Raw genomic sequence first — 13,901 nt, forward strand, 5'->3', positions numbered from 1 at the left:
TTGGGAAAAATTGTGACCAGCTCATTTTCATGAGCCTTTTCTGAGACCAGTCATCACAAAAAATATTGCAATTAATTTAAATAGTAATAATCATTTGATGCCTAGGCTGTACTAAGTATATGGTGAATGCGATATACTTACAGTAATATCCCACTCAAGCTCTCTGAGCTCCATGCATTTATTTTAAGATGTGTGCGAATTGGTGGTATCTTGAATGAATGCAACATTTTTCCCGTTTGCCAATTTTAGCCGCTGGTCAGTACAGGCATGGCGATCATATTTTGACTACGATCGTTTTTAGCTGTTAGCTGTATATGCCTCACTTTTTCCCAATGGCTACCATTCGCTTTAAAGATGGGAAATGAGTCGAATTCAGTAAAAAAGTCTTCAGTAAAGAATGTAGACGAAACTTCAGTTCAAAGAAGGTTTTTCTTTAGTTTCTAAGAAGTGAAGTAAATACCCACATGTCGGTCCGTCTCAGCGATTTCCATGATTTTATCGCCATTTCCAATGATTGACCGAACGTGCCTCATCTTCGACGTTCCGCGTTACCACGAGAGAATCCGTTCGAATCACCGCATCGCAATTGCGATCAATACTGTATTGGCTCCATAAAAAGCATTCATTTTTCAAGTAAACCTACCCCACTACTTCATTTTAGATGTTGGTATGGAACAATTTATAGAATTTTCTCCGCTATTACCCTCATTTTGAAATGATGTACCTACCGCACAATTAACTTCATCAAACACAAAACTGTTAAGCAACATTCACAGTTTTCGAATAGCAAAAAAACACAACAAAATCTTTGGTCATAGTTCTCTGGGCGATTGCTGTACTTCCTCGTAACTTTTAAGTTCGTGAGCATTATTGCACTAAGGTATTATAAAGGTAACGGAATCGATATAACGGGTAATTTTTTAGCTATTATCCTTTTAAACAGTTGATTTAAACAGCTGCCGCACGTTTCGTGTTTTGTTTCACTAACATCTTCAGTTTGGTTTATAATTTAACTATGAATCGTCTTACAAACGAACAACGCTTGCAAATCATTGCCTTTTATTATAAAAATGCGTATTCTGTTAAGAAATTATCGCGCGCTTCTTCCATTTATGGTCAGTTTAATCGACCCACTGAAGCGGCTATTCGAGCTATTGTGACTAAATTTAGAACCAAATTTACATTATTGGACATCAAACCTCGAACACTCTTACGTGGAGTGCGAACTGAAGAAAATATCGCAGCTGTATCGGCCAGTGTTAATGATGACCATCAATTATCGATTCGACGCCGTTCGCAGCAATTGGGCCTCTGTTACTCAACAACGTGGAAAATTTTTCGAAAAGATTTAGATTTCAAAATACAGCTGGTGCAAGAATTGAATGGACTTGTTGAGAGGCGAGTTCGGTGAACAATTTATTTCACGTTCGGGACCTGTCAATTGGCCACCCAAATCGTGCGATATAAGGCCTTTAGATTATTTTTTGTGGGCCTATGTTAAAGCTTATGTCTATTCTGACAAGCCTGCTGCAATTAACGCATTGGAAGACAATATTAAAGCATTTATATGTGAGATACCGGCCGAAACATTGAAAAAAGAGTATGTCAAAATTGGTCTAAGCGGATGGACGATTTAAAGCGCAGTCGCGGTTAACATTTGCATGAAATAATCTTCAAACATTAAATTATATGGACTGTACTATCGATTTAAATAAAAATTTCATGCATTTTTCTGAATTTTACGTGTGTTTTTTTTGAAAAGCTTTCCTATATCTCTTAAAAAATCACCCTTTGTAAGGTGACGCAAAATTTATTGTATTTTATTTTTGAATAACTTTTTTTAAATAGTAAAATATCAGAATTAAAAAAATAGTTTTTAGTAAGAGAAATATGATGGAATAGTGCAATGTCGATGAACGAATCGTCAAGTGCAAGTCAATTGTGGCATGACTGCTAAAAGTTTTTTGGTTTGTCTGAACTAGATTTAAAAAAAAAATCATTCGATTGCAATAGTAGCTATTCAAGAATTTTCTTAAAAATTGGTACCTCATTACCAAATTGTCGCTGAGTACAAAAGTGAGTTACAATTATTTTTCCAAAGAAGCGCTTTCGAAATACATATATTTCAAAAAACTCCAGAAAAGCGAATAAAACTATCTTTTTACAGACATCGTTTAAAAGGCATATTCCGCCTCTTTGTACTTATGTATTATGTGTGCTAATCGGAATAGTTTTTTAGAATAGTTGCAGGCGTTTAAATTAAAAAATAAGGACATTTTTAGAAAATAACTCAATTTTATTAACTCTTTTTAGTTGATAAACTGTATGAAAATAAAATAAAATTAGATTTGAAAATTTAATTTCTTACCCAGAGCATTTGTTTGCTGCTTATTAGTCGAGCATAAGTTCTAGTATAACGAGTTGTTTCAAGTAATTCAACCAATAATTTTGATTATTTTGACTTTTTGTCAGCACTTTTTCTTAAGTTTTACAAATTATTTATACGCAGTTCTAACGTCGTGACAAAACTAGAGAAATGCTAATACATAAAATAGAATTATTTTGTTTAGCAGCTCGAAATTTTCGAAAAAAGTTCGAGGAATGATCGAGTTTCGAGCGTATACCGTAGTATTCCAGGCATCTGAAGTTCTATATTTTAGAACTGAAGACTTTAGAACCATAAATGTATATGGAAAAATATAATAGATCCTGTATGGATATAATGTACTATATATGGAAAAAAATAATAAATGCATATGGAAAAAAATAATATGGTATTGCATACGATACGTTTAAAGTTTGTGCTGCGTGGGACTTCGAATCTCGATTCAAAATTTTTAAATTACCTTTATTGAAAAATAAACTAGTTATTTGTGCAAAACAACGATTTGAATGCTATAAAGTTACTCCTCCCACTTTTCAAAGATTACTACATATTATATACATTCTGTACTTGTATTTTGCAACTTCAATGCCTCTAATGCCAGCAAATTATTACAGTTTATTTTTTGCGATGCTGCAAAGAATTTTAAATTTAAAATCCAATTCTTATGCTAATAGAAATATGTGCTGGGTAAAGTCTGCTGCAGCCGCATTTATACACTTTTTTACTTACTTATTTTTGTATCGGTTTTTTCCTAATTTATTCCTTGCATATTTATTTGTAAACCTTTTGAGATTTCTTTTTTTTGTCCTTTTTTCGTTTTGGGTGAAATCACAAAAGTCAGTCTGTTAATGTCATGATACTCGTTAATTGTGGTTACGAATTAGCAATTAACTTTTTGTCAGCAAACTTATAAGCCGGATAAATTATAGGTTGTGAGGCGGAGAATACCAATCAACTTGACAAAATTTTCGTGCGCAATAAACACTCAATGTTGCATGGATTTCCCAATGGTATCATGCAATATTTAGATAATTTGATTATTTATATAAATTCTGTTATGGAGAAGTTATGAAAGCAAAAGGTTTTACAATTTATTTATTAGTATAGCATTGAAAATAGCTTCTTCAATAAATATCTTTTTTGATCAGATATTTGGTGATATATTTCTCTGCTGGCATACTAAATATGAATTTTTTTATTATATTCAATAATACGGTGCCGCTTTCTCACCCCCTCTCCAAATTTTTTTTTTTGCAATTGTTTTTTCTTTTGTTTTACTGTTAAAAACATATACAATATATCTATATAAAATAATACTGACCATCTTATTAAAGGGAGCAGAGACCATTTTTTACAGTAAGTTCAAATAAGCAAATTTCTTACAAGTTTTTGGATTTAGTCAATGATGTAATCACCCTAGTTGGTAACAACCTTTTGCCATCGTTTGTGGAAATTTCCTTTGGCAGGTGATAAAAATTAATTGGTTTTTCAGTAAAATATCTGGAGATGGTATTTTTCATTCAAACCAAATTTTGCATTTTGTTTTGTTTATAAGAAGTGTTGCAGCGAACGGAATTAATGAAAATCCGATGGCACACTCCCGGCACAGTTGGTGAGTGAGGCAGTACCTCCCACCCGAATCCATTCATTTTTTCCAGCGTTTTTCTTACGCAGTACTGACTTGGATTATAGTGTTGCAAAATAATGACTTTTCTATTAATAATCGCTAGATGCTCCTCGACTAATTATTGATTTACTCGATCTAATTGTTCACAAGAAAGGCCTGTATTAATAGTATCTCCAGGTTTAAGCACTTCAAAGTAGAAGATTCAACAAATACCCCATACAAAAACGCCTTTTTCGGAAATAAACTTTAGCAGCTTATTGGGAGAGACCCACTGCCTTTTGCGTTTTAGATTGCCATACAGGACCAATTTTTTATTTGCGGTGGTCAATCAATCAAAAAATGGTTTTGTATTGTAGCGTTAAATCAATAAGTTGCATGTCGTCGATCGGTCTTCTTCAGACAGATTATGCAGAATCCAAACAGCTGTTCTGTGCGGTTTACCAATTTGTTGAAAATGTTCTTGGATGGTCGACCAAGGTTGGTTAAGTGTATTTGACAGTTCCTCGATTGTCTGACTCGGATTTACTTCCCCTTTCGCCTTTAATACGTCATTGCCAGAAAGATCGAAGTTACTGGATCTGAACTTAAAAAAACACATCTAAGGCACTTGGATATGTAAGGCATTCGCTAATGTTTTTGGTACCAACTCTTGCATTACTGCCCTTGTGAAACTCTAAAAGCATTCAATGGCGAATATGAATCTCTTCCGGTATTTGGCTAACCATTTCACTAGAAATGGCGAAAGAAAATTTAAGGTTTAATTTGCACAACTAAACAAGAAACAGTAAAGAAGCATTGGCATGCGCAGGAATGCCATTACTTTTCGGTCTCCCCAATATTATCATATACTGATTTACAATTAATTAACAATTTTTTTGCTCAAAACACCGAACCAAGCCAATTCCCATATAAAATTAGACGCTGAGTCCGAAAATCCATACATATTTTTTTTGTCTTAGTGTTATCGCAAAGTAACGGTTTTGGATTAAAGAATCGGAGGTAGATTAAAACAAACTGTAATATCTGAAGATTCCCTAAGCCGATCAAAATAAAGGGCAAAGCAAATGATCGAAAATAAAATTTTCTACATTTTCTTATGCATCACTTTTTATAGATATTTACAAAGAAACAAATAATTTTTTTTTTTCAAAATTATGAAAACTCATTTTCTAAGAAATATATAAAACATGATTATCGTTATTTTTTTCACTCATTTATGGTACTCTACTCCACTTTTCTGACAACAACTGCCCAAAGTGGTAGATCTTAGTATAAAGTCATAGTAATTTGAGATCCCTATGTATTGGAGCATAAGAGGCATAAACCATTCTAACTCGTTCAAGAAAGAATAAATCATTCTCTGCAGATATTGTTTTTCTGAAATTTAAAAGTAAATTCGCTCTAAAGGAGGAGAACCGCCAATTATACCACTGATGATACCAAAGATAAAGCAGAGTGGGGAACGCTCCCTCCACGTATCGGCAAATTTAACCGATTCCAAAGCAAAATAAAGAAATGTCTCTCGAATTCATTCAAGTTTTTAATATGGCAAAGGGGATAGATAAAGAAACCATATTCCAACTAAAATCGTGGAAGTGAGTTAAATAGTAACCTTGGCGTTTATGTATCAGTAAAGTCCGAACCAAAACATCGAATAAAGACAGGTGTAGAATATAGCTTAAAAGTTATACAATTTAAATGTCTCCGCAAGAGGAATTTTGAATCAAAACCACACCCAAGTGTCACAATTGGTGGTGAGGCGCGATTCCTTAATTAAATTAAATGTAGAATAACTGAGTTGACTCAGAAAACGATACGGGATATTGATGAAAAATTGGCTACACTCGAGGCCATGTAAAAATTTACATTATTTTAGGTTTCACCATTTCTACTCCAAATACGGCTTAATAATTATATGTGAGAAATGACATAATTTAAATGTCCACCATGACCATGTCTACAGGTAAAATATACCAAACAGTTGAATATTGTTTAGCAACAGAGATTCCAGCTTTGGAGCTGCCAGTCTCTTTTCCATCCTCGACAGAACAAGTCTCTTGAAATTTTTCCCCGACCTTTGAATTGTTGACTCATTCGTATGATTATTTCCTCGTTGTTTTACCGTGTAAAAATGTGCATCAAAAAAAAAATATTGTCTAGGAATTATTCACTAGTGACATCTAGTCGCCACTTTCGGAAGCCCCTTTATTTAATATTTGGGTAAAACAGCATGTTAGAAAATTGTACGTTTCTAAATCATACTGAAAACTTTCTAGGGTCAGGCATCAGACAGAGTTTCTATCTGTCTGTTTTTCTATTAGTTATTCCTGGCATGCACAGTGGTCATCGAACCCGCCACCAAACAAGTGGAGTCACGTACTATGGCGGTCGCTCAATTACAACTCCTTATTATTTCAGCTGTTTGCTGCCTTTGTAATTATTTTTAGGGACTTCGGCACATAATAATATGTGTTGTTTTGTTTATTAAATGAAAGAAAACACCAAAACCACAAACAAATGTATATAAAAGAAATGTATCATTCATGCCACATGCTCACATGAATATAAATATGTATTTACCAAAACATACATGCCTATATATATGAATGTATATATGCCCATATAAGCATACTCACAAGCACTTAGCAGAAAAAATCATCCTGAATTGGTGGCATATTCGCACTTTTGTTCAGCGATGCCGCTTACCACAAACTATGGCATACATTCACAGACATACATACATACATAATTCCTTTTAATGAACGCTTTCCTTTGCGTGTGCGAGTGTACCGCTTTGTTTTCATTAAGTGACAGACACACCTTTGCGCCTTTTGAAAACAATGTACCACAGAAGTGGTAGCTTACGTAAAGTGAAAAACGGCCACCACAGCAAGCCAACAATTGTAGGTAAGTGCTAATTTTATGCTTCAGCTTTCACACGCTCATTAAATCAAAAGCATTACACGTCCTGTGGCATTTAAATAAACTCTGTGCATGTGTGCATAAATATGTATGTACGTATACGGCGCATACCAGACAGCATAAATATTAAGCGGACTCTGGTATTGTATGCTCCTTTCAATATGTAAATATCTCCCTTAAAATCTGTAAAAATTTTGAAACGAGGAATGTAGAAGATGCAATTGAAATGAAGATCATGATGCAATAATTTTTAGAAGGTAGTTTCACTTAAAGATTTTTAACATTAACTTTGTCTGTTGACAAACACGCAAAGAAGCTAGTAGAAGTATTGAGCTTGGAGATTTTCGCTTGCAAGTTAAGATATCTTTAAGTGTACATATAAATATTTATATTATATATTTAATAACTGGTCACTTTATTTTTAATATTTATTTAATATATTTTTGGTTTTGCGGAATTTAACTTATGTTTATAGAAATCAAAATTAATTTTAAAAATCCAAGCAATATAACAAAGAAACAACCAAAATAAAAACATGGTTAATTAATTCAATAATTGATTCCATTCATAACACTTCCTTTTTTGTTAGACTATGTTACAAAAAAACGTTGGTTTGGCTTGGGACCTCTTCAGAGAAATTCGGCGTCTTAAACTTTTTTCTAATATATCAATGAAATAAGATCATATGGCTGTCCGGATTAAGGTTGTGCAATATAACTCCTCATCTCCGGATTCTAGACACCTCAAACGTCGGCCTCCATGTGAAGCTTCTACAAGGTGGCACAAAATTAATCACCCCACCGAAAGATTTTTAACGTTCAAATGGCGTCGTACGTCAATCATCAGAGAAACGTTTAAAGGTCGAAATAAAGATTTCCATCCCTCAAAATCATTTTATTTATATAGGAAAGAAGTTATTCAAATTCAATTCAATTCAATTGATTAATTTTGCGCCACCTTGCAAAACAATAGGTGCTACGTGAGATAAAAGTTACGGGAATGGTCAGTCCTTAAGCTTTACTCGCGATGAAACAATAGGAATTCTAGTACTCATTTCTTCCGTACAAGACCTACGGATGATCGATTTCTGATGTTTCAAAGTCTTTGGACAAGCCAAAATAGGGTTGGATTACTCGATATTGTGATCAGTTTTGACAACTTTTCTTATTGTTTTATGCTAATTAATTTTCGTTTTCAAATAGGTATAGTATCATTTAAATTAATTTTTTTTTCAAGTCCTATCAAATTTTGATAAATTTTCATGAAAATTTCAAACTTTTTAATCAGACTTTTAAAAAAGAGTTTTGGTACGTAGTTTTATAGCCCATTAAACTTTAATATCGGGTGCTTCTTTAGCTGCCTGAGAACTCTCGATATCGACAGCACTGGTTTGACAGCTGACAATAGCAAACTATGTTGACATTTCTGTTCAGTAAGATTTGGCCAGTCATTATGAATCGTTTACAGCTAGAACAATGCTCCCAAATTGTGGAAATTTATTTTGAAAAAAATAATTCGTTTAAGTTCATAGAGCACTGGCGGCATCATCGAATTTATATATCCAAAATACTATTCCCACAATTGAAAGTAGTCAAAAACTAGACGATCGAATGGATCATGTAAGGCATAGCCACGGCGAACTTATGTCGTATATCATATTTAAAAATAAATGCAATGAAGTTATCTACCAAAATAGAATACAAAAATTTCATTCCAACAATATTTCTCTTTGGTATTCGGCCGCCGTAGCCGAATGGGTTGGTGCGTGACTATTATTCGGAATTAACAGAGAGAACGTTGGTTCGAATCTCGGTGAAACACCAAAATTAGGAAAAACATTTTTTTAATAGCGGTCGCTCCTCGGCAAGCAATGGTAAACGTCCGAGCGTATTTCTGCCATGAAAAAGCTCCTCATAAAAAGATCTGCCGTTCGGAGTCGACTTGAAACTGTAGGTCCCTCCATTTGTGGAACAACATCAAGACGCACGCCACAAATAGAAGGAGGAACTCGGCCAAACACCCAGAAAGGGTGTACGCGCCAATTATATACAATATATATATATATATATATATACATATATATATATATATTATAATTTAAATTCTCAAGCTCTTAAAAAAATACCCGATATTAGATGGGCTGATCATAAATAACGCGGACAACATAAGTTTTGAGGTATGAACCAGACTAAACTTTTTCGCATATCAGATTGTGAACTAAGATGAACCACGGCATGCCAGGGAGTAGAAATATTTTGGCTCTAGAGTGTATAATAATAATTATTATTATATTTTTTTTTTGAAGCGTCGTAAGAGTATTTCCAAATACAACTCCTGCCCTTCTGAGCCCATTTCGATACATAAAAAATCTTTAATTGCCATTGCGGAAACTGAGTAGCATCAGACAAATGGAGAAATATAGCCACAAAATCGACAGAGATAGAAAAAAAACGTTTTAAAAGAAGTTTAGAAGAGAAAAAGTTGTATTTTGACGTATATATGATGTGGTAGAACCCACATTAGTATTCAGCACCTCAACATCCTTCGGAAGAAATGTAGTGTGGATCTTTTATTTAGAGCATCAAAAAAACGTTCTTCAGCATGTATACTTTACTAGGTGAATACACTGAGACACCTAAAAACAAAACAATTCCGCGAAACTATATCTATGTGCGCTAAAATCATCCAATTCTATGGGTTAATCCAATTTCTCTTTAATCATCAATTATTAGAAATATTAAGTTATTCTTCATTAATTAGATTATAAATTAATTTTGAATTTTTCTTGAAATACCGGATATAGATATGGTAGATTCAAATTTTGAACTCTCACAGTATGTGCAAGTACTTATATTTATATAAAGCTGCAAGTGTACATTTATAGACTACTTTCTGAAGCTTCTACCTTTGCTTGATATGAATTTTATTTTTAAATATTTTTACATTTAACAATAATTAAATGAGATGCTAAACGACCATAAATTAAGCACTTTGAACTACTTTTGTACTTTTAGATTATCACGTAAACTCAAGCCCCATATAGTTGCCGACACTGTCAAACAGTATATCAGTCGGGCGCAGCGCACTACCAAGGGTTCGAGAGAGCAGCAGCCTAACATGGAGTTTTTACGTGGTGTTTATGCGTTTATGCAAGTGAGTAGATCATCGGTGAGTGTCGCTATTTCAACTTAACAAACTTACTAATCCATAAAATCTTCTTTTTCTTTTTTGAATTGCATATGATTTGCTCTCTATCAAAACATTGAACAAATCAATCGAAATCTCATAACCTCAACCAATATCCAAACGATTTATTTATAACTAAAATCTAAAACTTATTGCTGTTGAAAAAAAAACCAATTACCAATTAATTAATTTATTTAACAACAACAATAATATAACTACAAAACCAAAAAAAAATTTATACATATGTATAAATACTCACAAATCGCGCTGATAACGTTTACTGAGAGAGAGAAAGAGAGTTTAAGCTAACTAAGCGAAAAAGTTGCCTAGTTGCCATACTAATACGAAACGTTATTACGAAAGCGAAAAGTGTTAAAGGATAAGTAAAATTTATCAAATAAAAATATTTATAAGTGTAAGTATTTGTAGATAAAAATTGGCATTTATAAAGAAAAAGTTTACTAATTTAAGATTTTATAAATGAAAATTAGTAGGTTAATCAAAAGTATTTACTAACTTTAGCATATGGATATGCATTTAATTATTTCTTTATACTTTAACAAGTATTTTAAATTAAAACAAACAAAAAATATTTGTGTGCATAAAGGCTTAACTTTGTCGCAATTGGTGAAATAGTGATTGTTTCGGCTTTCTACTACCACTTTTAATGCTATTACTGGTTCCACTTAGGAGTTTTAAAAAGTTGCATTTCAATTGCCCATATTCAGAATTTATGGAATTTTCAGCGAAAAATTACAGAAATATATATCAGAAAACAGTTTTAATTTTAAAATGTTTAGTTTTAAAAATGCAAAAGAAGCTTTTTGTATTTAAAAAGATTTTTGCTATGCACAAAAAATTTAAATTAAAAAACAAAGGCCCTAAAACAATATTAGAAAATAATTTAAATTTTTATTTCATAATTAAAGAACTATGGAAATCAAATTATTGAGGCTGCCGTGAAAAACTGATTTACAGTTTCAAAAGTATATTTCAAAATGTAAAACAAAATTATTTTAAAGAGTTCAACTAAATATGGGGGCTTGCGGAAGAAACTGATTTTTGCTTATAACGGTTACTTTAAAGCACATTACAAACATATTAATAACCTGGTTTCCGGAAAAACCACTTCCATATTAAAAATTTTACTTAAAACAAAAATTAGTACCAAAATTATGAGATTTCCAGGCAAAAAATTTATTTTTAAAATTTAATTTAATAATATTATAGAAAGAAAACCAGTGCGGTTTCCTGTAAAATATTTTTTTCATATTAAAAATTAAAAAAAAATGCCTTTCATTTTTAAAAGGACATATTAAGCAATTGTGGAAAAAGGGTGAGTAACCAGGAAAAGTACTGATGAATCTAAAAAAGTTAACAACAAATTTCCAAAGTAATAAATTACGATTGAAGAATTATGGCATCGAATATTTTAAGCAATTATTTTTCGCATTATTCCCCGAAAATAAATTGCACTAGAAGAAAGAAAGCTGCAACAAAGTTATGCCTTTAATACTAAATTTTAGCCGAACGATCAAAGAGCAAATGAAAAAAGAAAAAAATAGGAATACGAAAATAATGAAGAGAAATTTTAATATTTATAATCAAGAGTTTAACTGAAATTTCCGAGCGAGTGAGCGAGCGAACGTACAGACAATAAGAATTGCAAACAAAAATGGAACTAAGAATTAAATTCACAAACCAAAAAAAAAAAAAGAAAACTGAAGAAAAAATACCCTTCTTTGCATTTAAATGAACCTTCAGCCTTTCTTTCAACGCAACTCTGCCGAACTACTCAGCGCAGCGAAAATTAATAAGCAAACATTAATCACGCAGTTCTTACAAAAACGGCATTAAATGAAAGAACTGGACCATTTACACAGCCGAAGAATATATGAGCAAGTATCATCTTCAAGAAAAATTAAAGTAATGAATAACATTAACCGGCGATTCATTTTTAGCTTGTTTTTTTGTAAGTTTTTTTTGTTTGCGTAAACACAAACTCAACATTGTTCTCATGATGACTATCGAATGCCACAGTAAGAACAGGCGTGACTCACGTCTTATAGTCGCATTAAGCAAACAAGCAAATTTAAAAAATATTCCAAAAAAAGAAATGAAAGGAGCAGCAACGAAAATGCTATGAAATGTAAAGAGTTGCAGGAGCGTTTTTACATATCGTTTCGTTTTCGTTTTTCTCTCATAACGTTTTTCCCTCACGAATTTAAATTAACTTTCATAATATGTTCCGTCATTCTGTTGTGCTCTGTGCAGCGATTTCCAACTTTAGTGCTTTATTTTAAAATGAAAAATTGTTTATATATGCAAACGTTTTTTGGTTGTATTATGTGTCTTGGAGTGCACCGAAAGCGCGTTTTTTTTTCTTAAATTACTTCTCTAGCTTTCTTCAAAGCATTTCGGTGCCCTTGCAGTCACTGTCCTTACTTTTTGTCATAAGCCTTTGCTTTTGTCGTTTCCCGTATTTTTTATTAATTGTCTTATTTTGTGTCTTTCTATTTTTATTTGCCGCATATAAGTATGGAGTATAATTTTGTGTGTTGCAAGTGTTGCTCTACAAATGGGAAAGTGTAATCGAGTTCTTTGGCGGAGCGAAGTCATCGACACTTTTACGCCGGTTGAGCGCGCTTTGTGGCACATAATTATAATTTTGTTTTTTAACATCAACACATCATCAACGCCATCGTCACCTTTATTGTCAGCGCCAATGCGTCAACATTTACCAGCGCAGCAGTAACACAAGCCCACCCATTACCTTTATCTATCATTTTCAGCAATCATCTTCCCCACCATTATCATGATGAGCATCATCAGCATCACGGGCATCATCAGGAACAGCAACCGCCACATCCACATTTTTTACCACCTATTTCAGTTGTTTTTCGTTGTTGCCATCATCTGTTCTCATTAAGTCCCGTCGCTTTATTCTTCTACTCACTCGTTTCTACCACCTTTCTTTTGTTAAGCCAATTTAAAAAAATAAATCCTTTAGCATCATTTTCCTCCATATCAACAAAACCAACATGCATATATCAGCGCAAGCCGCAACCAAGATTCCACTCACTTCTGTCCCACTAACCAGAACATATCTCTTTCCTGCGCTTTTCGTTGAAATATTCTTGTTAATTAGCGATAAACGTAATTCTTCTGCAACAATATCGTACTCCAGTCGTGATGCTACTTTACTCGTACTTAATCAGCAGTTGCAACATTGCAACAACGAAAGGTACACTGTTGCGCGTATTCTATACTCCCGTGATCGCATGGCATTTACTTCAATATTTAGCAACCGAGTCTGCCTTGTTTCTATGTATTGTACAAGTATCACTGTATATGCAGATATAATATGTATTTAGGTGTGTGCAAATACATACATACACCTGCACATTGAACATCTGTCACTACTGTTGGATCGCAATTTCCTGATGGTTAGTAACCAGTGGCGTTTGCTCTTTTGTATTGACTATTGTTTTCGTCATCACTATCTCATCAACGTTCATTTCCATCACTTGACTATCCTGTAGTGCGCATATAATGAATGTTAAGTAAATGAAATCGCGTGCAGTAAAAGCAACTAATAAAGGATCTAAAGGGTAGGACAAGAGCAATAGGACAAAAAATGGAAGTGTGCAATTTGAGCTGCGAAAAAAAAAGTACGGCATTGTATTTCATTTGTATCGGTTTTTATTTGCCTCACTCTCTCTCTCTTTCTAACTAAATATCTCTATCTTTCTCTAACTGTCTGTCTCTTTCAATTTTCGT

General features: G+C 33.0%; 1 protein-coding gene and 1 long non-coding RNA gene across 2 annotated transcripts in view; one reads left to right on the forward strand and one right to left on the reverse strand.

Annotated features, from left to right (window-relative positions):
• The window catches only part of LOC129238919 (innexin shaking-B), a 234,272-nt gene that overhangs the window by 79,309 nt on the left and 141,062 nt on the right, over positions 1–13,901 (forward strand). Inside the window, 1 exon segment of the mRNA XM_054874153.1 lies at positions 9,950–10,103. Within this exon segment, the coding sequence (XP_054730128.1) occupies positions 9,950–10,103 (154 nt within the window).
• The window catches only part of LOC129238920 (uncharacterized), a 56,713-nt gene that overhangs the window by 20,667 nt on the left and 22,145 nt on the right, over positions 1–13,901 (reverse strand). The window lies entirely within an intron of this gene.

This window comes from Anastrepha obliqua, chromosome 2 (genome assembly GCF_027943255.1).
Source record: "Anastrepha obliqua isolate idAnaObli1 chromosome 2, idAnaObli1_1.0, whole genome shotgun sequence".
Lineage (NCBI taxonomy): Eukaryota > Metazoa > Arthropoda > Insecta > Diptera > Tephritidae > Anastrepha > Anastrepha obliqua.